This window comes from Megalops cyprinoides, chromosome 3 (assembly GCF_013368585.1).
Source record: "Megalops cyprinoides isolate fMegCyp1 chromosome 3, fMegCyp1.pri, whole genome shotgun sequence".
NCBI lineage: Eukaryota > Metazoa > Chordata > Actinopteri > Elopiformes > Megalopidae > Megalops > Megalops cyprinoides.
The window spans coordinates 5317631-5345420 of NC_050585.1; the positions used below are offsets into that span (position 1 = coordinate 5317631).

The 27790-nt window shown below is 37.2% G+C and overlaps 1 protein-coding gene across 2 annotated transcripts in view; it reads left to right on the forward strand.

Moving 5' to 3' along the window:
• The window catches only part of opcml (opioid binding protein/cell adhesion molecule-like), a 335174-nt gene that overhangs the window by 154197 nt on the left and 153187 nt on the right, over window positions 1-27790 (forward strand). Inside the window, exon 2 of one of the 2 annotated variants that reach the window (XM_036524561.1) lies at window positions 13503-13584. In XM_036524561.1, the coding sequence (XP_036380454.1) occupies window positions 13503-13584 (82 nt within the window). Of the gene's footprint in view, window positions 1-13316; window positions 13585-27790 lie in introns of those variants that run through there. The other variant, XM_036524560.1, reaches the window with a different exon arrangement.

A 27790-nucleotide genomic window follows, 5' to 3' on the forward strand; every position in this document is an offset into this window, starting at 1 on the left:
GCCATACACTCGGCCCGATACCAGAACCAGTGAGCAGGTGCTGCTTTGAGCTAGCTACCTTTTCCGCTAGCTAGCTAACATGAAGCGCCAAGAGCTTCGAGCTGACCAAACAGTTACCAGTACGGTCAAGTCACTGACATAGAAAAGTCTTTGTCACGCGATAACGATAAGGTTATCTAGCTGAAAAAGTATGAAACTCCTCTGGCAAAGGCTCGCACTCAGTGAGCTAACAACCTTTTGACCAGATAGGTTCGAACGTTGGCTAGCTAACCATGAGACCGTGGACGTCTGTATCACGGTTTCGGTTTCACCCCTATTTAATATTTGTTGTTACACTATACAAATACTTCAGTATTTGTGTTGCTTTGTCATGCACTCTTTTCTCTTAAATATTGCATCATTTTGCTCGGACCCAAAACAACTCACTCCATAATGTTGTACCCTTGTCCCTGTGCATCCCTCACTACTCTTTAGTATCTTCTTGACCATAAATGCATATTAAAATATTTTAATATAAATCACGGCATGTCCACCCCACATTTCATGACTATACCATAGCCATATACCCCATAAAATAACATCTACCCCTGAATTTCATGTATTGAAAGAAACTAAGCTGGCTTTCTTACCTTCCATCAGTCCAGCGTAACAAGTAAATTGTGGGTGGATTAACTGAAAACCTTTAGATTAAATACATCAAGGGTGCAGTGAAAAATGTATAGGCCTATAATTACATACAGCTGTTCAGTTATTCTTTTTCATATAATATGCATCACATTCATGGCTACCTACACGCTTGGTGGCAGCTGATTCTTTCAGGCTTAATTGTTTTTTAACATGGTTGCATCCACTTCACATCAATTAATTTTAATCACAACGAAGAGCTCAGGTTAAAATGCATGCTATTGATTAAAAGGAAGACATTCATCATCAAATCTGTGTTAACTTAAAAGCAACTGTTTTTTGTTCATTACACTAAAATGAAGCATGTTAAGTAATGCCACCCCATTAGATGCAATTTAGTAAAACGAATCAGTTGTTAATCAGTGAATTTTGTTTTAAATGGAATGCTTAATGTTTACATGATCCAAACAAAAAGAGATTTGCTGCCACTGAAAAACAAGATGGAAATTATTAAAGTAAGCCAAATATGTATATAGAAAATAATAAAAGTAAACTGAAAAGACATATTGAAAATGAAATTCCCAAAACATGGATGGACACTAAGCACATATTATTGCAGGCAGGAAGTGTAGCACAACTTCAAATAATAATCACCAAAGAATCAAAGAGGCTTCCTACATTATCTCCCTTTTTCCAATTCATTACAATTAAAACACTTCTCTTTGTAATAAAATGTTGCCAAATATGACTATAATAATAACTGCCAGTAAAGAAAGTGGTTTGGTCATTCATTTCACCCCCTACAGTCCAGCTACAATGCAGACTTGTAGAACTAAACTGGGAAGCTGTTAATTTACTTTCCCCTTGCCCACTGCCCTAAACAGGCTTAAGCACTCCTGATCATTAGATGTTATACCTAGTATTAAGATATTGATTCACCTTTGCTTGTACCTATTAAAAGAATTGAATATGTTTAAGAAACTACTTTAAGACCTGTAAGATCCATCCAACTACTTTAAGATTGTATTACATGAACAGAGAATTACTCTTTGATATAGGTTAGGGAAACATCAGTTTTGTGTCATCAATTCTGGAAAATGTATGCAAGGAATGATGATTTCATACATCTAAAAGGCACTAGAAGGTAAAATGTATACTGTATAACAGTATAACATACGGAAGCCGAGAACTGCTGTGCTTGCAATTATTTTTTAATGCCGTTATCTCAAGATCATGAGTCAATTATTTCGTTATCTCAAGATAACAAAGCTCGTTTTCTCAAGATAACGGGTTAATTTATCTCATTATCTTGAGATGACAAAAGGTTGTTTTCTGTTATTACTTATAATATTTATCAGAGATCAGGAGTGCCATGCCATTCTACATAGGTAGAAATTGCATTGTGTGTTTCTGTTAGACATAACATTCAGATCAGTCCTCATCATTTAAGGAGAAGACTAGCCCAGCTGCAACTTCACAGGCGAGTGCACTTCAGCGCATGGGCATAAATTAGGGGGGGGGGGGGGGGTGCCCCCCCCCCCCCCCCCCCCAATAATCAAAACTGGCTGATACAACCCCCCCAAATAATCATATATATGGAGACCTCAACCCCCTCAATGTTCAACCCAAAGTTACGCCCTTGCTTCGGTGAAAAGGTGTGATCAAATGAACCAGACACTCACTTTCGAGTTCTCCATAATTATCCCATGATCTTGAGAAAACGAAAGTCATTTTCTCATGATAAATTATCACGTTATCTCAAGAAATTGGCCTTTTGTTTTCTCGAGATAACGAAATCATTAACTCGTGATCTCGAGATAACGGCATTAAAAAATAATTGAAAGCACGGCCGTTCTCGGCTTCCGTACCGTCATACTGTAACAGTGGCGCAATAAATTGGAAAACTCATGGTGAAATGTATGTTCATCGGCTTTTGAAAGTAAAGCTGTTGCACTCCGTTAAAAAAAATACATGAAGGTTTGTCTCTGTCAGTCAAAGAAGACTGAGGCTTGTTGATTATGACTATATTCCTACATTGTATCTTCCATGGTGAGACACAAATACGCTTGGGATTGTTAGTTATGAGATTGCCTGAGTCGTCCCAGTGGATCCATGTGTATGCAGCCCAGAGTTTGTCCCCACAGGGTAAATTTGTTTAGGTTTGCATTATTAATGGCATTACTGGCAATGCAGTTGGATTATATACAGTGCTAGTTGCTGTATACTAGTAGATAGATATACTCATATTGCATAATTATTTATAGTCTACAAACTAGCTTGTTTGTAAACAGCAATTATGGTGCATTTAATGTGAAATTGTGTGCAGTTACACTCTTTGTACCAAAATAATTACAGTGTAACTACTCTGGTACATGAAATTTAATGTTAAGCGTTACCCTTATATCCATGTTTGCTCTGTATATTGCATTGTATTTTGATATATTTTACACAATGGTTGCTTATTCAGCCAAAGCTATGCATACAGCAGAAAGCTTCATGAGCTTTATACTCCAAAGATTTTTATCCATTAGATTCTCACATGAATCTCATGGGACAATAATACTCAGATATTCACGTAAGATAACTTAGTGGGGAACAGTATAGTTTAGAACTTGTAATGGTTGTAATATCAAAACCATATTTACTTCCTATTGTGTAAAGACACTGAAAATGTTCAGGCAACTTAGAATCACAGTTTCTAATGTTAAAGAAACAGTGATAGTGCTTACCCAATAAAGACTGGAACTGTGGTACTGAAAGGTGCCAAGGATTGCTCTGTTTAGCTCAAAAATTAATATAGAAACAGACAAATGATGACTTACTCATTACAGTTTTTTTCTTGATGATTACCATTTCAGAAAGCAAAATTGCTGTAAAAAACAACCGACAAAAGGGTCCCAGATATGTTAGGTGTAAAACTCAGCAGTGTCAATCACGTTTAAAAATTGGTGGCCATTGTTTCTGTGCTTGACATTTAAATGGCCACTGGAGGTGATGACCCTGCAGTGGACTGCCATGCTGTCGATCTGAAGTCCATGGGTGTCAAGGTGCTTTTTCCATACTGATCATCGCTGGCATCGGTATCTACATATCAAACATTTGCCTATTTGTATACATTACTCAGTACTTTTTTCATTGATTAATTTCTTTAGCTCACTTGTATTTAGACCACTACAGAGAAGGAGGAATCATTTTGTCTGTGCATGGTTTGTTGTTTCATGTGTTGGTATTTAAATGCTACACCGTTCATCTCTTGATCAATTAACAGTGGTACACAAAATTTGTATACAATGTCTACAAACTGTGTTTATGTAGTCAGAAATTGGCAGTGGTGGGTGTATGTACAGTGATGCACAGAGATGTGCATGACAAATACATATTAATTTAGCGGAAAGCTATTTCTCATCATTTGTTACTCATATAACTTTTTCATTTTGCAAATAAATCATGAAAAATTCATGAACTCTAAGATACATGCAAGAACACAGGCAACCATTTTACAGCAGTCCACTTCATGGTCAGCATTTGTGACATTTATACAAATTCCACTGGAATCTGGATTTATGATGAGAGAGAGAGAGAGGGGGGAGAGAGAATGCAAGAGAGAAAGGTTTCTTTGTCTTACCTTAAGACTTGTCTGACTGAATACTAAGCAGTAGAAATGACAAAAATTTATTTTTGCTGTCATAAATGCTATATCTCTGATTTTAATTTGTTGTTTTCATTCAGTGAAACTGTAAGGTGAAGCTCAGGAAGACTTCTTTTGTATATTTTCCTTTCTGTATGTGCCATCTTTCTGATCCTTTATCTAAATAAACACCTGTTCAAAGACCACGATTGCATCTTGCTGTTCTCCATGTCATGTTGAGCAAACCATTGTGCATGGTAACAATATTGAATTTATCATTGATTTTTAGCCTCTTCTACTTCATGTGCAAATATAATTGAACTGTATCAGTATGATATATTTTGCTCAATACAATAGGTTTGGCCTATGTTCAGAAATATGAATTGTGATAGGTTTCCCAGGAATACCTAGTAACGTAAAAGGGGACCACATGTACTTCAACATTCCTGTTTTCCAGTCTCCATTTTCATTTTCTTTTACACCAGATTTTCTGATCAATGAATACCACATTGCCGTGTATACAGAAAGAAGATGAAGTGAATATAATCAGATTTTTTTTCTTACACCTGAAATGAATGGTGTAAAAACATAACACTTCAGGAAATTTTATGTTTTTATTGAATATGTAACCTCAGGATTGATTAAGGTAATAAAAAAATCTTTGTAAACTAAATCAGCCCTTATAGATTATAATAAGCATCCTCTAATGTGTTGCAAGTTTAAATATATGCTTTCTCTTTCATCTTAAAACCTTGGATTACAAGCAATTTCATCTTAAAACCTTGGTTTACAAGCAATTTGCCCCTCTCTGCTGGCACGCTTGACACGGGCAGAACACAGGCAATTTTAGCCAGTGTAGCCCAGTCGGTGTACAGCTCGCTGAACTCATAAATAAGCAATCATTATAGCTAGGCTAAATAAATAAATAGCCTTCGTTATAGGTACGTTTTGTACGAGCATTGTTACTGGACATTTTAACTGGCAAGTTTTTAATTTATCTGTTTTTTTATAAAATTTACCAGGCAAAAACCGGTAATTACCAGATAACGGAAACCCTGCCTTGGATATTTGAATAATATGATATCTGAAAAAAATCTGTCACTCAGAGTTAAAGACAAAGCACATTCTTAGATTTAAAGGCAGATCTATTATCACACTATAAAGTAATAATGATAAAGTATACAAAACATGCTAGTCATTCAAATAAGTAGACAAGACATTTTCATGAAGTTATGCTTTGAAAAACAAGATGTGTGGTGATCAGTTTTTTAGGATATACTTTCTGTTAAAGGATCTATTTCACTTAGAGATCTGTACAGCCAAAATGTCTGTCAAAGATAGATATTCATTATTAAACATGCCTGATAACCAGCTGTCGTCTAACTCTAATGTTAGTTTCACTCAAAATTGTATGATCACCCATGTGAAATTATACATGACCTTTCAAAATACACACGGAAGCTGACGGACGTTTTCGTTAACTCAGCCTTATGCCAAAGTATTTTTTGATGCATCTGGCTGGTCTTCTTATCTCCAGGTATTAGTTCCATTTGAGTAATATTTTGATGGGAAATCAAAAGTAAAATGCATTTACCTTGCAGCAAGTGATATCCACATTTTATTTATTTATTTATTTATTTACCATGAATGACATAAAGCCAGTGAAATAGTGAGCTCCAATTACTGCTGGCTGGCGCATTGAGATAACATGCTGATTGTGGGATTTCTGGTCTCAAATTGCATGTGACCTTGGTGTTCAATATGAGTTGATATAACATTAATATAAATGAACATACTCATAGCTTACAATTAACAGACAAATAAGAATGACTTCAGAAAAGGTAAATAGATGTTAGTTTCCTGTGAATTATTTTTGCATCTAAAACAGTGAACTTACGTACATAAAAAGAAATTTTGAAGACATGAATACTGAACTCTCCCTGCTGAGTATTCGGGGGGCTGATTTTTGTGTGGGAAGCTTTTTTGTAAGTCTCTACAACCTCACCTGCAGTTAGTACATACAGTAATTGTGTGCTAAATCAAAAGAAATCACATTTAAAAAAAAAAAAAACACTGAAAGTTTGATTCTGCATAAGGTATTTCTTTTTCTGGTTGTTGGTGGTCTGGGATAGGACAATCACAGTACAACAAATGCCAAGCATTTATGATACATATGTACATGTGTCCTGATGACAACATCAATGTAACTTTTACACAGTGCTCTAGACATTTCATGATATCAACACTGAAGATGATGCACTTTTGCTTCACTTAATTTTCACACATGCATGTGCACACTCACACGCACACACACACACACACACACACAAAGTGTATATACTATATACTATATATAGAGGGTACACAAAATAATGGAATCACCAAAAGAAAGATACTTGTATTTCGAAGTAGCTAAAAAGGAGCCTACACGTGTTTCATATTAATGCTAATAATAATTACCAGTATGTTTCTGCTAAGAAAAATGTTTTGAATTCAAGTGAGTTTCTGTGAGCAACATGAGAGATCTAAGACATTTTGAAAAAGGTCAAATAATTGGTGTCCTGTGCACTGGAGATGTGTCAGTCACAAAATATTTAATGGGTCAAAGCAAACAGTATCAAAAATCATGACAACATATGGCAAACGACAAAAACCTATATCATGAAAGATGAACAGTGATCTCAAATCAAAGATAGATGAACACTAAATGGAATAGTTGCTTAAAGCCAAAAATAATAACCACAGAACTGAACCTACCCCTCCATGACCCAGCCTCAACAAAAACTGTAACGAAACTGTTACAAAACAACAAAACTGACAAAAGCTGATATTTATGGAGGGATGCAATTCAGATCAACAGCACATAACCTGGTGTAATAAGCATAAAACCTGGATTTCTGTTTAGTCGAAGACAGTAATATGGTCTGATGAGTCCTCTTTTACTCTTTCTTCAACATTTGGAGGGGTTTATGTTTGGAGAAAACCAAAGGAATGGTTCAACCCACATTGCCGGTTCCCCACTTTTAAACATGGTGGTGGATCTGTTATGGTATGGGCAGCCACCTCATGGGTGTCAGCAGTCCAATTATTACTCTGCATGGTGTCACAGCCAAGGAGCCTGAAGGCATTTTCGGTGATTAGATGCACTCTGTGGTGTAAACATTATTTCCTCAAACATTATTTCCTTACAAAGCCATTTTATACGGCCAGATGCACCTTTTAGTGGAAACATCGACTCCTGAAGATATTCCCATATTTCAAGACAACAACACTCCCATGCACAGTGCTAAATGGATTCAAGAATGGTTTCATAAAAACCAGGATGAAGTCAAACACCTTCCATGACATCCCTAATCACTACAACATCATTGGACCTGTATGGAATGTTCTGAAACATAGAATGTGGAGTATATTACCACCTCACTTCATCTCTCAAGGATCTGGAGACTGTCCTTCTTCAAGAATGGTCAAATTCACCTGTAGAAACACTCACATAATAACATTACAAGAAAGACTGAAGCTATTCTGCAGACAGCCCAAGGGCAGCTGAACTGTTATTTGTTAATGTATAGTCATATATTGTTCGGTGTTTCCATGATTTTGTCTACCACTTGTGTATGTTATGTATGCATGTGTATGTGTATTTGTGTACACCTACATGTGTGTGTGTATGTATATATGTATATATTATACATAATTAAATATTAAATATTTTATATTTAATATATCAAAAAGGGTTGGGATGAAATCAAGCAGTTCACAGTCGAGGACAGTAGATTGTTGAAGACTAGGTACATCATTTGTAAAGCTCAGGATAAGAACATTGACAAAGCAATGCATTTACTGTTCTCCCAGCTAAGAGCCAAAGGTGGCTCAGTTGTCATGGAAAAGGCTTTAAAGCTTTTGTATGTGACAATGTATCCAGACAGAGAGGAAGATTTTAAGACTAGCAGTGGCTCACTACAAAGATTTAAAGAACGTTGCTGTTTAAAAGAAATTTAGTCTAATTTCTTTGGGTCTGCTGATGTTAGACTACATCACGGGTGAGGATGTGCTATATGCACTGTATACCGAGAAAGAAAAAGATAGAGAGAAACGTAAAAAGCCTGCACTGTGTATGAGGGGTACAGTGGTGTTTTTACCTTTGTACCTCAGTACACCTCACATTAACAGATTTTACTTGTAACACAAAACAATTGAATTTTGATTAAAACTGGTCTCATTGAAATATAATTTACTTTGTTTGGCCTGATGTACAGTAAGTGTTTATAGTTAATGCAGTGTGCTCAAAAGTAATGCTATCACATTGAAAACAATTAAGTAAAAACAAGTCACTTGCTGATTAGTGAACCTTACTAAATTTGGCATGCGAGTTAATTACAAAAAAAAAAAAAAGAAAAGAAATCAAAAGCAGGTTCAAGGCAATTATAATTTAAAAGCACGTTCTTGTCTGTGTCTCTTGCTCACTGGGCGCCAATAAGATAACATGATACTTGGGCACAATCTGACAATTCATTAGATTCATGAGTCCATTAGAGTCCCATTTCTAATTTATTAGGCTGCCATTTCACAGATAATTACCTAAATGCTATTTAGATTACATCATTGCACCCAGATTTCTTTTGAGGAGATCATAAATGCATGCTAAGGTCCTGTTGTGCTGTTTATCTTTATTTCATCATTCAAAAAAAAAAAAAAAATCTGATTTTTTTTGTGGAATGTCATAATTTTTTTGTGAAATCTCACCTTTGGCTCCCATTACTGCCTCTTTCTTGAGTAAAATTCATGTATGGGGACATAAGTTATTTTATGAACAAGCTGCTTTACTTGACCTGTTATTTACCTGCCCATTTTGTTGTGCTCTACTCATGTAATGTAGGATCAGTGGATTGTGAAGGTATTTAAGAACAATGCCCATACCTGCACCATACAACTGGTAACCAGAGAATGGAATCGTTGCATTCAATGTCACATATTTATTGCCCCCTTTTGAACAGTACATCACAGGGTCTTTTTTAACATAGTGCAACCTTGTGGCTGAAATAGCCTTATGTAAAGCCTAAAGGTAATATTTTGTTTTACAGCATTGTCTTGACACACCCTGAACTGTGATAGAATGGCACATACAGTATGGCAAAAATAGCATTTGTAAATACATGCCTGATGTGGATTAAAAATGGAAATGATCAATGGCATGATTTAAGTCGCACCAAAGTTCATTGCCTTCTTCTGTTTTTCAGAAAAAAAAAGTGATTACAAATACACGTAGAATTATAACTACAGAGAAAATTGTCTGATTTGTTTTTAGAGAGCAGCATTAGATTCCATTGGATTTTATTCTTTTGCATAAGAAACATTAATTTATTGATGGCATAAATAATTTCTTATCCTTTTGACCATTAAGGACTTCACACTGTGGTCATGTACTATACTCTGACTCATTTTTAGCTGTGGTATACACCAGGTGACAACCTTTGTTAGGTGCATGTTGTTCTCTCTTTCTCTCTTTCTTTCTTTGCTGTCAGCATTATGGCAGGCTGCATCAGTGGACAGATTAGATATAGCCTCTAAATGTCATTTATGTCAAAGGAAAGCTGTCCTCTGTAGTTTTCACCAATATTGCAGGATGGTAGATTGCTATTTGTACTTAATAAAAGAACAAATGGGGCTTTCTCACACATTCCCCCCACACACATTCAAACACATTCCTACCTTTGCTTTTGTTTTACCTTTTTTATACACATGGGATAGCGCTGTATTTACTTGCAATATTGAGGGGTGGAGAAGCACTTCACTTACGAGAGTAAGTGTTACATTTGAGTCAATATCAAAGAGGCAAAAGGAGGGAAACTGCAAACACCACAATGGGCTATCTTCAGAGCAGCCTTTCATAGAGGAAAGTTACCCTGGAGGGGTTTACAACATGTTTGTCAGGCTTGTATAAACTGAGCCATTACTTTCCACCTGGGCCAGGGTTATGTCTGAATTCCAAGAAGACCATCTATTCTAAAATGGATCATGGATCCACGCTTCCTGCTATGCTCTTCATCCCTTCTCCTGCTATGCTCTTCAAGGCCATAATTTCACTTGTTTCCAGGCAGGCCCACTTTAACGGCACAGTAATAATGATGGGTGGCCCATGTTTAATCTTCCCCTCAGTGAAGTCACTTCAAGTGTCACTGGATAAATCAAGCAAACACTGTGTCACGTGTGGCAGAGGGCCTGACTACACAATGATCGCCACAATAGATTTAACGCTCAGTTCGTTCCTTGAATCAGTAACACCTTTTCTTGAACTACATTTATTTATTTATTTTTTAGCTACCACTGGGTGGTATGTTGCCAAGGCTTCAATAGGAGTGTCTCTGTTGTAGATTCCCAGTTCTCATCTCTGCCCTCAACAGATTCAAAGAACAAACAACCATGAGGACCTGAAATAACATAACCATGAAATCAAGGCATTTGTGGATTGTGGCTATTGCCTCTGTGTTATTTAACAGGCCCAGTGGCAAGTGACTAAGAAGATGGCTCAGAGTAGACATTGAGAATGATCTCCAACTGGGCTTGCAGCACTGCTTTCACACTTCCCTGAGATTGCATGCTGTTAGAGGATGGATCACCGCGGCAAAAACAAGTCTATCATCCATTTTCAATTGTAAACCTCCTGGAAGACAATGCATGCATACAGACTGGTGCATTGGCATCCGCTCTGTGGTACATGGCTCATATCCTGAGGTGAAACCATCTTTGTTATGGATGTTGACTTGTCAACAACCGTTTTATTGTGTCTAGCTGGATTTGAGCTATGCCTGTGCAGAGACTCTGAAGAGGTGTTTGTTTACAGATATATATAGTATGCTGCAAATGTAAACCCATAAATATGCTGACTGTAATGTATAGGAGAAAAGATTAACATGTTAACACAAATCGGTTTAATGTTTAAAAAGATTATTGCACATACAGTATGTGGAATGGATATGTAGGTTATGTTCAGCATGCACAAGTCTAAATATGCCATGGCTCTTTTGCGACAAGACAGTTTGACCTAAAATATGTTTTGTGTTGATTTCAGTATTCTATTTGAAAAAATGTTATTTAGCCTGGAAAGGTGTGAGAAATAATTTATATGATATTCCAGGCATCAGATCAATTTTAGGCAAAAGCCTGTCACTGCCAGCAAGATTGTATCATTTACTTTCCTAGCAGACATCCTTATCCAAGATGACTTTCACATCTTGAATTTAACCAGTTCCCATTCCACTGTAGTAAGTGAGTGCATATAAGATGAAAAAAGATGGCAAAGAAGTATAATAGGTACATAATTTTTGAAAAGAAACGTGTTGTGTTGGAATTTGTTTTATGTGTTTGTTTTACACAGTGTGCTTGTTAAGCAGTTGTATTGACAGATCTGCAGAATAGAACACAAAGCAAATTAATATCTTTGATCGAAAATGTCATCCTTCACAGTGCATCCTTCGCAATTGCAATGTCATTAGCATGTTTCTTGTGACTAGCAATACATTGCAGGTCAGGGTGGTTATACAGACAGAATGTTTACATTCTTATTTATTCTAATTCAAAGCTATTCAAAGCCAAATCTCAATTGATGTGAATCATCTAACTACATATAACCGAAGGACAATGCGAGATATATATATATATATATATATATATATATATATATATATATATATATATATATATATACACATCGCAATTGCTTTGGTCAGCTAAAGGTAATTGAAAAAGTACTGCTATATTATTGTGTGGGAAAGTCTCATCAAGGAGATATGCCTTTAATTAAGGCTTATCTTATCTCAATTTTTCTGCTATGGTTCATCATCAGTATTTTCTCTTAACATCCTTACAGTTATTCGGTGTGAACGCTGTATGTGTCAAAATGATCTGATATACTTTAGTCGCACAGAAGTGTAGAGTTCACAGAGTTGGTACAGATACCGTTTAATAGTCGTTTCAAGCGCATTTTATGTGAAAATGGAATTAAAATAGTAGCATAAACAGCCGGCCTTATCCAGATGTTGAGATATTATAATTGGAATCTCTCTTTTTTGTCAGCTAACAGTAAGGTGAATTCCACCACAAAAGATCAACTAAAATGTCTGCCAGATGCCTGATCGAAATCACACTGCAGTCAGATTCTTGTCATATAATCTAACAGTGAAGATTCTGGGTAAACATTCATGTTCCATACTAAATGTCATAATAAAAGAGCAGTGACAATTCTTTCTTTTCCGGCGAAAATTGTTTGTAGTAATTAATAAGTTCACTGATTTCATGACAAACAATTATTTCCAGTCACTAAAAAGTAGGCAGTTTTTCTCAAAGCGTTTGTTTCATATCATGCTGTACACTACATGCGTACTGTATGTGTTCCAAATTCGATAGAGTGGTGTATGGACGGGAATGTAGCCTTTGGGTACAGTATTAATCGTGACAACTTTGCGAATGCAGCGCATCATTACAGTGAACTTGCTTTAATAAATTGCTACCATGACGACCATCGTTGCCTGAGTCTCAGAGATGTTTGGAGCGGGAGTTGCTGGGAATGCTGAGGGGGGAGTCGGTCAGTCACTTAACCTGCGCGCGAGCACTGCAGACGGCCACTGCACGCGAGAAAGGGATACAGTTGATATCCATATCAGGGCATGATTCTGTGCGTTGGTTTGGAGACTGGGGTTCATCTGGTGGATTGATATAGGGAACTATTATTATACATTGAAGTTGACATAGCAGTTGTCACAGTGTTATTCTCTTCGAAATACTTTTTGTTTCCTCCGGTGGAAAACACGAGGAGACTTGGCTGTATGCATCTATGCGCGTTGCTCTGGGCTCCTATAAATAACATTTGCAGAGCGAAGGAGACGGTCCGAATCAGCCTGCCGAACGCTCCCGGAGCCTCTTTTTTTCTACGCCATACACTGCTATAGCAGTGAAGCCGTCTCAAGTGAATTTCAAGAACGTTGCAATTGGGGGCTTATAATTACCCAGCTATAAAACCACCGTTCACACCTCCCCTGCAAGAGGCAAACCATAACGAGGGGGATCACCGCCGGGGTTGATTTTTACTATTCATTTTTCGTTTTTACGGAAGGAAACGGAATACTAAAATTCATTTAAGTTTTCCTGGAAGTTGCACAGTGACCGAAGATGGGTATTTGTGGTTATTTTGTGGTGTCCTGGAAATGCCTAGTTGTCGTCGCTCTAAGACTGCTGTTCCTTGTACCTGCAGGAGTGCCAGCGCGGAGCGGAGAATCTTTTTCGAAACCGATGGACAACATCACCGTCAGACAAGGGGACAATGCCGTCTTAAAGTAGGTTCTTTTAAATTATGTACTCCCAAAGCTAAGCCGGTATGCATTATCGTGTTCCGATGCATTAAGCTTAACATGTCAGCAAAATGTTGGTTTGTCCTTTAGTGCCAGGTTATGGTATGCAATAAATGCAGTTGGATATTTTGGTCAGTTATATATAAAGTGTACCGAACATCTGAATGATATTATGCAGGCTGGGAAGTAAGTTTTGTTTGCTTAAAAAACGATTCCTTTATTTATTCAGGTCGTGTTTGCTGGAACAACGGTGCTGGGAGGGTATGTTTTTTAGGGGGGGGGGGGGGGGGGGGGGGTGGGGGGTACTTCACTGGGGGTGCACTTAACGGCGAAGCTAACTCGTCTGCAGACCATTTGAGTCGATTTCGCTTCCCATCACCACAAAACAAGCGATATGGAGAAGGAGAGAGAAACGACGAAGAAAACACTGAGGTCATTTCATGCAAGGCAAAGATACGGTGATACGGTAGATTTTCCTGGCATGAAAAGAACAAGGTTCAGAGGTTGGGTTACACGTTATCCCTCAAAATGGTAAGCAGCATGTTTACATGTAAAACTGTTAACACACGGCGTGAGCACACGGGCAGCCACACAGCAGGCACTGAGCAGGCACCGAGAACATCCCCCTGGTGAATCTATATGCAGTGCAAGACTGAAATGAGTAGAGGCATGACAAAGTCTTTATTCAGCTTTTAGGGAGCTGCGGGAAAGTGGAGCTTATGACACATCCCAGGCTGGTTTTATAAAAGAGGCTGGCACCAGTCAGAGAAGGATCTTTTCTTGAGAGATAAAGAGTGGCCTGTGGTCTATCTGCCTGACACTTACTGGTCACAACCATAGTGCAGAGAAAATTCAAACTCATCAAACTATGAACACTGTACTGTGTTTCACTTCTGTGTTTTTTCCACTTATCATAAATATTGCAGTGTTGTTAGAAATAAATCTCTCAAACAATAATTTATCTTTTCGTTGTACTGCCGTCATTTTTTTTCCCAGCAGAGACTTTTTGTGATCATTTGTAGATATTTGTTGAAAAGCTCATGAATCATTGTGTTTCTGCTGATTTCTGTCGATACACAATGCTCCATGAACATTTTGAAGAAAAATAATGACCACAGTTTAGGCTTATTCATTTATTTTGTGAATTTAGCACTGTCACCTAAAAAACTACAAGAAGACAGTCCTGTTTTTTGAATTGTATAGCATTGTGTTATCAGCAGGGAGTAGAAGCAGATTTTTTTGCTCACTGGTTAATACTTAGGAGAACAACTGAATTTCCCTTTGTTATCCTCGTGTTCTGGCTACCTACAGTTCTAATATTCATCACCACCAATAATGCTTTGCAGTGTACATCGTGTGTATTAAAAAAAAGTCTCAGCTGCCATAAGCATGGACTTACTTAACTAAGTAACTGATGAACTCACTTGGCATTTATCACACTCATGCTTCACTATGGCCTCAGTCATACAACATATAAATACCATAGTGAGACCACCCCCCCCACCACCAGTAAGCATGTAGCAGCCACACTTGTAATAGCTGCATGAATGCTAATGTGTGCGTGCGATTAGAATAATATGATAGAATGATTTTAGTGGTTCGCTAATGGTGTCATTTCATTTGTGGACTAAACATAGTAAAGCCTGTTGGTTTTGTTAAAAAAAGAGGTCTTTGAAGCTTTTAACATCATGCTTGACGTTAAAATACAGTTACAAAAAGCATAAGACACTGTTGCTTGTTTGGAAGATGCGCAAAAATAAAGACGCTGTTTTCAATTGTTTGATGAGGGCTCACAGACCCCATATGAACGCCATCATTGTTTGACAGGCAAAAAAAAAAAGCTGATAGGCACGGATTGTAGATAGAACTCATGCCTGGCATTAGCTCAACTCTGACAGCCATCCGAAACGAAAACATGTTCTGTTCCTTGAACAGAGGTAGCATCTTTGCACCAGTCATGTGTTTACATGTGAAGAAACGCCTGTCAGTTCAGTTTGGTACTGCAGTTATTGAGCGAAGAGTTTTGCAAGAACAGGGTGTATGTCAGCTCAGAGAATATAACAGTCTAGATAGTTGGATAGAACAAAATTAATGAACATCAGCAGCTAATTCTCCGGTCTTATCGAAGTGTAAGACCGGAAATAACCATGCCCTGCAAAAAAAAAAAAAAAAAAAAAACAAACACACACACACATTTCAATTTTTTTATAAATAAATTAGTTTTGACTCAGTGACAGTCTCCACATAGCTTTCTTACCCTGCTCTGGTCCATGAGACCAGAGAGGATTTAGTTTGGTCAGCCAGCTGTTCTCACCATAAACTTAAAGTTTGTTAAAATCTGGATGTAAAGTCTGAATGTTAAAATCTTGGACAAAGGTGGCATCTGCTGGCATGTCCCCAAAGAAGGGAATATCTATAAATGGTCTTCTGCCATCTGCATTGTCAGCTGCAGGTGAAAGTGTGCCTTTGTGAAAGCTCTACCACAACACACTGTAACTGCATGTGTTCACTGCAGAAGTATACACACAAAACAGAAGGCTAGCAAGACAGACCCTAGAAAGCTGACTGTGATTCTTAACTTATACTATATAACACTGAAGGGAAGCAACAATGATCTATTCTAAATTTACAGGGCTGATACATATTGCAGACACTCAGATGTAAATGTAAACACAAGCATGTTCCAAGACATTTTATGCTTAAGCGGACCTATATTCTTGATAAACCTGACAAGCCATTTCTTCCTGCTGTCATTATGCCTGTTGTTTAAAGAGCTTGAAGTGCAGGCATAAATAGAGCTAAGCGGTTGGTTTTTATTATCAGTTGTGAAGATAAGAAGGGGAAGATAGCTGCTTGACCTCTCTTTGCTTGGATGTTCCTTCTGGTTTAGTTCAGATTCAGAGAAGGACTATTTGGTTCCATCAGCCCTATCTTGTCTTGTAAAGTAGTAGAATGGTAGTTAGTCCATAAGAAACTTTGACTGCCGAGAAGTGTCAGAATGGTTTGAAGAGGTCTTCATACTTCACCAGCAACCTCGCTCTACCCACGCCTTCACCACCCCCCCCCCCCCCACCCATATACCCACCCATGTGGATGTAATACACACTTGGCCAGATGGGAGCGAAGGAGTCTGAGTTGTAAAGGTCATTCATGGTCCCATGCCTTCCCCTTTTCCTCATTTTGGAGTTAATTGGGAGGACCAGCCATGCCTCCATAAAGTTTCACACTGGTACACATCACAAAGTGGTAAAGGGTCAGTGCTTGCCTAGAGAGCAGGCAGTTATTTTTTAGACTAATCATGCAACTCTATCTGCAGACCTTTTCTATGCAGTTAGTGCAGAAAAAGATAATCTATGATCTTTCATGTCTTTACCTTTCATATAGACTTTAACACGACCCTGTTGTTGTTCACTTATTTGCCTAGTTTTGATGGGTCTGTGTTATGTGGAAAGAACAGGCATTAAGTTTGCATCACTCCTGCTGATCTGGAGCAGTGTGGCTTTCAGTGTCCTTGGCCTGACACTCCTTTTTGACATTGTGCTACTGACCTAAATCACTTGAAGAGAGTAACTCAAACAGGAAGAAATTCAAGTGGTTTCTTAACCTTTTAGAGCAAGGGCACAATGTTACAGACCTACTATCTTGGTTTGATTTTTTATCATTTCAAACTACAGCTGGAGCCTAAGACAGAATTCATGTAATATTTAACCACTGAACTCTCACGATTTAAGTAAAAATAAATGACTTGATTCTGACAGTCTCAGAGCACTGAGAAAAGTGCCTCAGGCCATTTAACATTGTCTTATTATTCTTTAGATTAAACATTCAGTGAACACGCACACACGAGGTGGATAACTTCATAAGACCTTCATAAAACATACAGGACACCTTAGTGAGCATGGTGTTATTGCTTTATGAAGCCTTCATAAGCAACTGCAGTGCCTCTGAGGGTAGAGTGATTTAATGTATGTTAACGTAAAAAAATGTACAAAAAAAAATACAAAATATCGCCATCAACTGTCTGACAAAATACTGGTTGTATTTTCAACAGTATGTCATTTTATTTTAGGTGAAGATATTTTGAAGATTTCAGTAACTGGCTTACAATGCTTACATCTTTTTTTTACTTTAGGGACAAAGGAGGTGAGACACACACAACACAACAAACCACAGTCAGTAGACATGAAGATTTTTGACTGAATTTTCATTATCATGAGGTAATCACATGACTTACTAAAGGACACCTTCTCAAATGTCATGAAATAAAATTGATTCTGTCCATTCCTTTTTGGGCCCTAGGTTACTAGATGGTAAGCTGGCTAATAGCAAAGTGTTTTTTCAATATCTAATCCATCATTGTGTATTTGTATTTACTTTTCTCTGTAATTATTGATGCCTTCTACATTCTTGTTTGTCGGTTCCTTTGATCAAAATAGGACAGTGAATTCAGCTGAACAATCAGTGCATACCAGCTTGATTAAGACAAGAAGTGATTACTACTGTTATGTGTTAATGTATTCAGGACGAGCAGTTATAATATGACAGTGGAGAAATACTAATTGAAGTAAGCATCTGGCTTTGTTTCATCAAAATACCTCTACCAAATTAAAATATAACAAGTCTTCATCTGTGTAGGAGTAGGTTGAACTCAAGAACTGTCTTTCACAGAGAGTGTTTGCTGCAGGACAAGGCCTCTGGGAGTCTATCCAGCTACTGTTGCATGGGTCAGATTTAGGGAGAGACAAAAAAGTCTTCATCTGTTTGAGAGAGAGGTTGTACTCGAGATTCTTTTGCAGAAAGTACCCAGTGGAGAGCATCTCCCCAGCTGCTATCCTGCATGGGGCAATTTTAGGTAGTGGGTACACTCTGAGCCTGTTTGTACACAAGCATTAAAGCAACACTCAAAACAGATTTTAAATAGTCACTTAGATTCAGATAAAAATGTCACTCTCACCTACTATTATATACTGCATTTTGAACTAGTAACTAAATGTGTTGCATCTTGGCATAAACACTGATGTTTCCTCAGATGTGGAAGTGAGGAGAGAAGAATGGTGACAAGCATCCTCAACTTTTCGTTCAGTGTGAATGTTTTTTATTCCTTTTTTGTTTTTGGAATTTCCATTTGTTTTTAGGCATTTTTCACCATGACAACCTCTGTACTGATGCAGGACTGCTACAGCAAGGTGGAATTCCATACATGGAATTCCATGTGAAGCTTTGTGAGCTATGTGAAGCTCTCAACATACATTTTTTGGATAGACTGGGTTATGGAGGTGTAGTTTCAGTACCATGGTAATATTTGAGGCTGTTTTTTTTTTTAACCAACTCAGTGAGCATTTGCTCTTTTCCTAATGCAGTTTTTCCTCCTTTACCATATACCCTGAAGTTATTCCCCTTGACACATCAAATAATTTTTCAAATAATTTCCATTTCTGTGGCTGATGCACCCATCTTGATGATGACCTCTTTCAAAATCTAGATCTCTTTGTTGCTTTAGAAACTGACATATTTAAGTGAGAGTGATTTGGAGCAATGACAATATTAAATGCAAAACTGGTGACCAATAAAGTTGGGCAAAAAAGGATGCTAAATTGTAAATAGCAAAAACATAAGCTTGACAGATAACAACAACATTGGCAAAATAATTATGCTTATGAGTATAAATATTACCTCTCATAGTAGAAACAAGTGCAAGTACCAGTCCTTGTATGAATATTACCTCATCGAGCACTGATAAGATTACAAGTCGAAGTAATTCCTCCTCTGCGCGTCCCTAGCAGAGGTCATTTAAAGCCAGAAATGATTGATTTCATAGGAGAATGCATATATTTGCATGCCTTCAAGCAATACCAGGGTTTGAGGTTTGCATTAAAATGGAAAAAAAAAACTATTATAGAGATGGTGCCACTTTTTAAAATGAAAAATAACATTACCAAGTAATTACCAATTTCTTCTGTTTTAAGGTTTTTTTTTTTTTATTCATTTTCTGTAAATTAATGAGACAAGATTCAGAGCCTTGAATTTTCTCACTGTCAGTGATGAAAAATTACTCGGTAATGACTGGAAGACATGTCTGACGTTAATACCTAATGCGTATATCGCTCTCATTAGTGATGAAGGTCAATCCAAAGGACAGGTGTGAATGAGCCATTCAGAACTGAAGAAATGGGTTGATTATTAATTCATTTTGATAATCAGGTGGAGAGTGGCTAAATAAAGCAAATTAATATTAACCTAGATTTATAAATATTCTCAAGCCATTACTGTGGATAAAACAAACAAATGTAAGATGAGAAAACAATTTCTACTGCTGTGTGCTTTTGTGTGTAAAGCCATTTCCATTTACCATGGAAAGACAGAGAAATCCTAATGCATTTAAATGTTGTAAACTACAAAGAAAAAAGCCAATGAAAATATGAAACCATATGCTACCATAGTGGTGAATATATCCAAAATCTACACATTGATTCAACAGTTTACACAGCTAAGCAGGTATGGAAAAAAAAAAACATCAAATAGTTGACCTACAGTAGTCTGACAACAATTTTTGTTTTTTAATATTCAGGAAGCTATACTGCATATTGTATACATTTTAAAGTATGTTCTTGAAGCATGGATGGTGTAACCTTCTCAAAATCAGGAGCGAAGCACAATGCCCTCCAGGCTAAACGAGCAATGGCTTTGAGCTGATTGTTAGTCTTCCCACTTGGCAGCTGCATCCAAACCTTAAATGCAGAACTACTCCTTTTGGCAACAATGAGAAAAGCTTCCACTAAGTACATCCCATTCAGTCCGAATTCAAAAGGTGGTAAACTAAAGGCATCAGACGGCGTTTGCTCTGGGACTATCAAGGAGACTGTCATTCCACTGTACAGCAAAAAAAGAAAGTGCACAGAGTAGAAACAGCTGCCATTTGTCTTGAGTAGTAGAATTTATTGGTGAAGGCTACACTTTTATATTTTACACAGATTGGTCTAGACTCAGGTACTGTTTAGAGCACGCATTTCAATGAATAATCACTGGATGTCAATAACTCTGACGTGATGGAATAAGCACACTTTGTTCTTTAGGGAGCAGGGCACCTCTGATTGAATAACTTTGTGTCAGGCATACACGATGTCCTTGAAAATGACGGTGGATTCTTCACTCATTTGGGTCCATTTACTTTTACTGGGTTGTATGGCACCATCCCTTTCATAACAGCACATCCAATACAATGTTTAACATCACCTAAACTCAGAGTGGAGGTCAGTTTCTCAGAGAGGTTTTGAGGGTGTGTAAATTTATATCAGGTACGGCCTAAAACAGTAGAGCAAATGGATGTTTTGCTTTGATTAGTCTATCTCTAGTCAAGCATGAATTTCTACATGCAACTTTTTTTTAATAAACTGTGATCTCCACATATTGTAGAGAGGTAATGTGTAGAAAATGACAATACAGAGAGTGCATAAATGGCTAGACCATAATAATTCAAGGGAAGGGCCAGTCCATCAATCCTGCTTGTGTCATCCTGACAGATGATTGTGTAGAATAGCTTTTTGTTGCTGTCCTGAAATTGGAAAAAAAAAAAATTATGTCACATTTTCCATCGATTTCTATTTCTGGAATTTATCCAAAATACTGAGAGACTTTGCACTTTTATTAAGTGACCTCATTTCATAAAAGTGCCAAGGAATATTTTTATTTGAAAAAAAAATAAGCATATAAGGCACATTTAGCCAAATCGCAAACAGCTTTGATATGTGTTATTTTATGGAATTCAAAAACAAACCTGGTCTGATAGTTTGCTGTCAGAGATTGAATTTGACACTCCAGCACATGATGGACATGATTTTTTTTCATTAGCACAGCTAATGAAAAAAAATATAATCAGAAAAGTTTCTTTCCTCCAAAAACTGAACATCCTAATTCCACATGCCAGGTATCCTATACCCTTTGCACCCCCCTTAAAACCACACTGATAAACAGGTCTGGCATAATAACATGCATTGAACTACAGTTGCAAGTACTTAATTACCCTGAATAATGTACTACAGCTAGCCTTAAAAAAGCAGCAGGCATCATTGTATATCCTTGTATCTTGTTGTGTCTTGCTGTGTAGTATTGTGGCCTGAAATATTTCAGTGATATTTATATTTGTATTTGTGTCATTACATTTCACATGTATCTGTGTACGTTGAATGTTACTTCAGCGTGTATCAGGCTGATATTTATGGAAATTATCATTTTAGTAGAATATGCTGATGAAAAAAGCAGCAGCATCTATGTGTAGACACGTGGAGTTCAATTCGGCCACCGTCGGCATTGCCACCAAGATAATGGCAGATGGCCGTCTGGTTGGAGTTGCCATTATTAGCTTAAATAAATGAAGAGAGAAGTTGTCTGATTTTTACCCTCTGAGCTAGATTTATGGAACAAATAATGAAAAATCCAAGGTCCCTTGTGCAGGGAGTCAGGATGCCAGTAGTGAATATAGGAAAGGGAGCTGAGTCAGAGCAGGTTTGAGGCAGTGGGGTGAGACAGAGTCGTGGCGGGTTTATATCATACAAATATCACTCATGGCATTCCTTCCAGAAAGTATTCACACATTTTTATTCCTGCCTGATAATGCACATGTTGCCATTTGATTGATCCAGTTAAACTGGTCCATACTGAAGTGCAACACAGTGTGGCACTTTACGCCATACCAGGCTCTAAAAGCAATAGCGTATCACTATTTTACACCGATGGGGGGAGCCTATAGCCATTGGCCCACAGTCATGACCCATAAACCAATCACAAATTTTGCTGAGCAGTTATTTTACCTTTTTGTTTTGATTTGATTTAAAGAAATGATTATAATTTTGATTACTGATCATTGAAACACAATTGCTGGCACAGCTTTAACTAAACAAATACAACATAGACATGCAACCAGACTAATCAGTTAGTCTAGCAAATAACTGGACTGCATATAATGTATCAGGGATGTTCCTGGCACATGAATGTTTAAAGCCATGACCAAATCAAAGAGGGTTAAATATGAAGACGGTCTATTTTCTCAGTGAAAATTTCTAATGTCGATGTTCCTCTACTTCCTGCTAGCAGTGCTCATGCACATTTTTCTTAAAAATATTTTACAAATTTTTGCTCCCCATGAAATTATTTCCCTCTCTGGAAAGGGCCACACAAACCTCAGAAAGTATTGGTCTAAGGTCTAGACAAATTTAAGGACATTATTTCACACAACATAATTATTTTATCTATAAAAGAGTGATTAGTAAACACAATTAAAGGTTATCTATATCCATTTTGCAGCCCATACCACCATATATGACACCTCCGAAGCAGCCCATTTATGCAAAGCACTGAATGAATCTAACATTGCGCTAATTTATGATGGCCAGTTTCTGTTGGAATGTCTGTGTGCCCAGGCATGACATGTTGCCCAATGCTGGTTGTTGAATACCAAGCCAACATGAGTACTGTAGGCTCTGATTACATCGGTGTTGATCCATCAGCTTACTGTATGGGAGCTGAGCCGGCCAAAGCTTGTTCAGCTGTCTCTGTGGCACTTTGGGATGCAGGAAGGCATAGATCCTAGAGAATTAGTCGATGTTCTCTCTGGCTTTTAAAATCATTTGTTGCATTTTAAAAGATGGTTTGTGGCAAGGTTTCAGACATGCAAATTAAGATGTGATTGTGGTCATTTTAATGTGTTTTTTAGATATCTTGCACTAATTGTGTTAGACTGTATAAATTTCATGATTACCACAAGGTGAGGGAAAGAGTCCATTGGGATTCTGAGGGCAGGAATATCCTTTTTTTCTGATTGGCAGAGAGATTGATGTGCATGCATTAACAGTATCACAATTTACTGAAAATCCTGTCCTTACAGTTCTTAACATCCTTAAAAATCATAGAAATATTATGCAGTCATTAAATACATAGTTGACAAATAGCTATTACATATGTTACATGAAGATGAACAAAAGCACACTCATTTTCTTTTGAATAGAATGGAATTCTATTGAATTAGGAATGGAGTGTAATCAGTCACCTTATTAAAACCTGGGAAGCCAGAAAAACCAAATTTATGATTCATGCAGCAGAAGCCATTTTGTATCACTTCTCACAGAATGTGTTACAGAAACCTTTTTTCTTTGATTCACTTCCTTTGTGCAATTTTGTAGTGACATCAGCTTCCTAAATAAGGTGGTATTCTTTTTTGTTGTACATTGTTTTAGGAAAAAAACTGAAGAAATGTACACAAAGACAATGAGGCACTTTGTCAATAGTACTATTACTAATAATAAAAAGACAGAGCAATTTTCCCTAGATGTAGGAGGAAGAGAGCTGGTCCCCTTTCATGTGTTTGACAGCCCACTGATCTTACCTTAGCATCTATCACTCACTTACCTAAAAGTGGGCCATGTATGCATCCATCTTGCACACATTAGGTTTTTGCTCTTTCTTGTTGTCGTAAATCACTGAGATAGAGTCATTAATTTTTAATATGGAGCCACAATTGCACTCCCCTCTATCTCCTCCTCTTCTCCAGGAACATGCATTTATTATGCACTGGTCCAGCCTCCCACCTCCTTATTGTTTTGCTACTCTTCCCAGATGCTGTTAATACTCATCAGCTGAAACGCCCCCACTCTGGAACACTTTTGAGCTCATTTTCATGCTGCAACCGAATCAGTTTTTGGTTTTTACAGTACATACACCGATAATTCATCTTGAGCTTCTTTGAGTCCCTCCGTCTTTTCCTGTATCTAACAGTTTGTATTACCCATACTGTTATACATGTATGTTACTATTGCATGAGAAATATAAAACAATAATAAAAATCTGCACCTGTAATTGAAATTAAAATATTCATGTTCATATTCATGTTAAAATTTTCATATTTGTACTGACAGCACAATAGCAAAGTGGGAATTCCATTCGTTTGTTTCCGTCCTAGCTTTGAAATCTTCATTTTCTTCAGTGGAAGACAATCTTTTCATTTGTGATATTATCTGTTTGTAAATAGCAGCCTAAAGGCAGAACCAGAGGGTTCAGAAGAGGGTTAGGTAAAAGTGCTTTGCCCTGGGAAATTAAAAGTAATAAGACCTCAGCCATGACTGCAATTACAATCTATGTTGTAAAACAGATTGGCAGAACATCATAAATGACAGAGAAATTGATTGTGTTGTAGAAAGCACAATTTTGCCCTCCAGGACCGTGGGAAGAAATTTTGAACAAAGTCTTAAACAGTAGCATTATTTCAGTGGTGTCCTTGGGCTTTCTGTTGTTATTTGAAAGCACTGGTACTGTATAGGTAATTACATACATTACAGAAAAGTGAGTCTAAAGTGATTTAAAAATGGCACTGTTTATAACAGGTATTTATTTTAACCTTTACACCTGGAAACCTCACAGTTCATTAGTACCAGATGTTGATTAGATGATATTTTGTCACTGTAACCGCAATGTGAAAATGAAATAGTATTCTGAACCTATAATTCCATCCTGACATTGGGATTACAATGTATTAAGATGCAGATCAGCTCTGATTTGCTGAGTCTCTTTTTGTCGTGGCAACAGATTTTTAAAACTACAGCCAGATGTGCAGTCACATATGCAGCGAAAACTTATCACTGCAAGACTGGATGGTTTTTTCACTTTGTGTTTTGTTTGCCACTGATTTCTGCTGATTCCTAAAATGGCAGAGAGTATAGCCTTGCCTTTATTTCATCAACAGGTGTGATAGATATACATAAAACAAATCATTTAAGTATTAAACACTAGTTATGCCTGCTCCTTTTTCTTCTCTAACATGGCTCATTTCAAAGGAGGCTATGAATGAATAGGCTTGAGATTTGGGGATGTAACTTACTGGCTACTCTTGCATTTGACAGCCAGTCTCAGCACTTAAAAAAAGCAATCTCCACTAATTTGGAAGGGGTCAACATCTGCAGGTTAAAGGGAACTGCTGCAGCTCAATCTGTATATACTAATATGCTAATAAAAAAGACAACATATTTGACACATGTAATGGCATTTCCAAATATTTGTAAAAGCATTTAATGGATTGGCCACTGAACAAAGCCTTAGAGCCTCATAGCCTTTCAGTAAAGACTTGCCAGGTTATTATACAGGCTACTCTATGCCTCTCATTTTCTTTTGTCATTATTTCTTGGTTCATAGAATAATATCCTGACTATTCCCCAGAACAGCGTGGAAGACACCTTTAGACAAGTCTATCAAGGCCTAGGGCATAACAATCTGTGTGATGTACTGTGTGTGGGATTGCTGATTGAACCCCAGTCCAACATAAAGGTTTGCAGAATGATCCCAAAGTAGTCATGCTACTTCCACCCATTGCATCATCATTCTTTCATATCCCAGTTATCAGCATTTGCCAGCTATTTTTTTTTAACAATTTACAAGTAATGTTTTTAAATGATTTACTGCATAGGAAGCCTAATAAACAGGAGTATTCATGTGCATTACTGTTTTCCTGAGTAAGCACAGACTCCAAGCTAGTCATATGCATACAGCTGCAAGCAGCAATTATGTGGGCCAAGCAAAGCAGATGCCACGATGGGCAGAAAATATGTTTCCACTGCAATGTTACAAACACATATGTTCAAGTATATGCTATATTTAATGGCTTTATTCCACAGGTGAAAGTACTTACAGTTCAACACGTTCAACACCAAATGCTGTCTGATAAAACTGTATTCACAGCATTTATTGCATTCAAAGTGTGTTAAGGAATTGGTGTCCAGTCAAAGTGCTAAAGAAATGAATAAATGAGAAAAATATTAAATCTTAACAATAGGGTGCCTTATACCTTTGCTATTTGTTGTCATATTTGTGCCAGTCAGCACTCCCTGTACCCACCTCACTCACTGTGCAGTTAATACAGAGATGGCATGCATATGTGTTTGTCTGTGTGAGCATGCACGCATGCGTGCGTGTGTGTGATTGTGTGTGTTTGTGGAGTCATGTCTATATGTGTGGGCGTATATTGTAATGAATACTTTTGCTTGTTATTTCATGTGAACTAGCTGCAGTCGCTTGATTTGTTCCGCTCCATTCCCTTTCATGGTTCTCATGCAAATGCTGAAGAGAACCTTTTAGAATCAACTTAGCTGAGATGAGTATAGATTCAGCCCCCACACCATAATTTTACTCTGCCAAATTTAGTAGTGTGTTCTAATGTCTCCAGTTCAAAATGAATTACTTTAATGACTATAAAAATGTGCTATAAAAAATGAATTTTGGTAGGCCACCACTTCAACTAATGCTTCATCCACCCCTGTTTTATCATTAATAAACATATTAATCACTTGTTTATTACATTACTATGTTGCATAACAGCAAATGTCAGGCATGATATGCATGAGTCTGTTATCAATGCGGTACAGGATTTCATCATTTGCAGGGGTCCCAACACATACAGTGTCACCTGTACTGTTGTGTAATGAAAACCTGATATGCAATTTTATAATATATAATTTCACTCATTTCCTCCTTTAAATGGAGCTCATTCCATTAAAAACCCATTATATGCATAAACTGATATAACCTTATATTAACTGGCCTGTTTATTACTAGACACAATTTAGAATCATGATCATGATCGTTGTTGTCAGTAGCTTCTGATCATGATACTTATCATAATTATGATGGAATGACTTATCCCTGGCAAGCTATTGATATTTGCAAATGATAAATAAATGTGTGTGCATGTCTAACCTCATCTAACAATGCCAGATACAGAATATAAAGCTAAGTGCTGCAGATATTCCAGATGCCACTCTCTCTGACCCTATTACAGATGGCTGACAAACAATAAATAAATAAAAAGCTGTATAATTATGCTATTAAGAGGAACAATTTGTGTCACAGTAAATTTACCACACGGAGGGCAGAAGCATTAAAATGACGGTGACCATTAAGGGAAGCCATTGTCAGTATGAGGAGGTGAAAGCTACATGGGCAAAAAATGATAAAAATTTAAAAGCCACTCTCATAGCAGCATTTCTACGAGAATGAATTTGTACAGTATGTTTCTGCAGTTCTCCTTATTATGTTTACTTATTATTACTGTTTTTTTCTGAGAATCCAGACAACACTCCTGTGTCTTTCATGGGGTTCATAATTCTTGTACAGTAGGACAAGAGTACGCACATAGGTAATTAGGAAAAGTTTG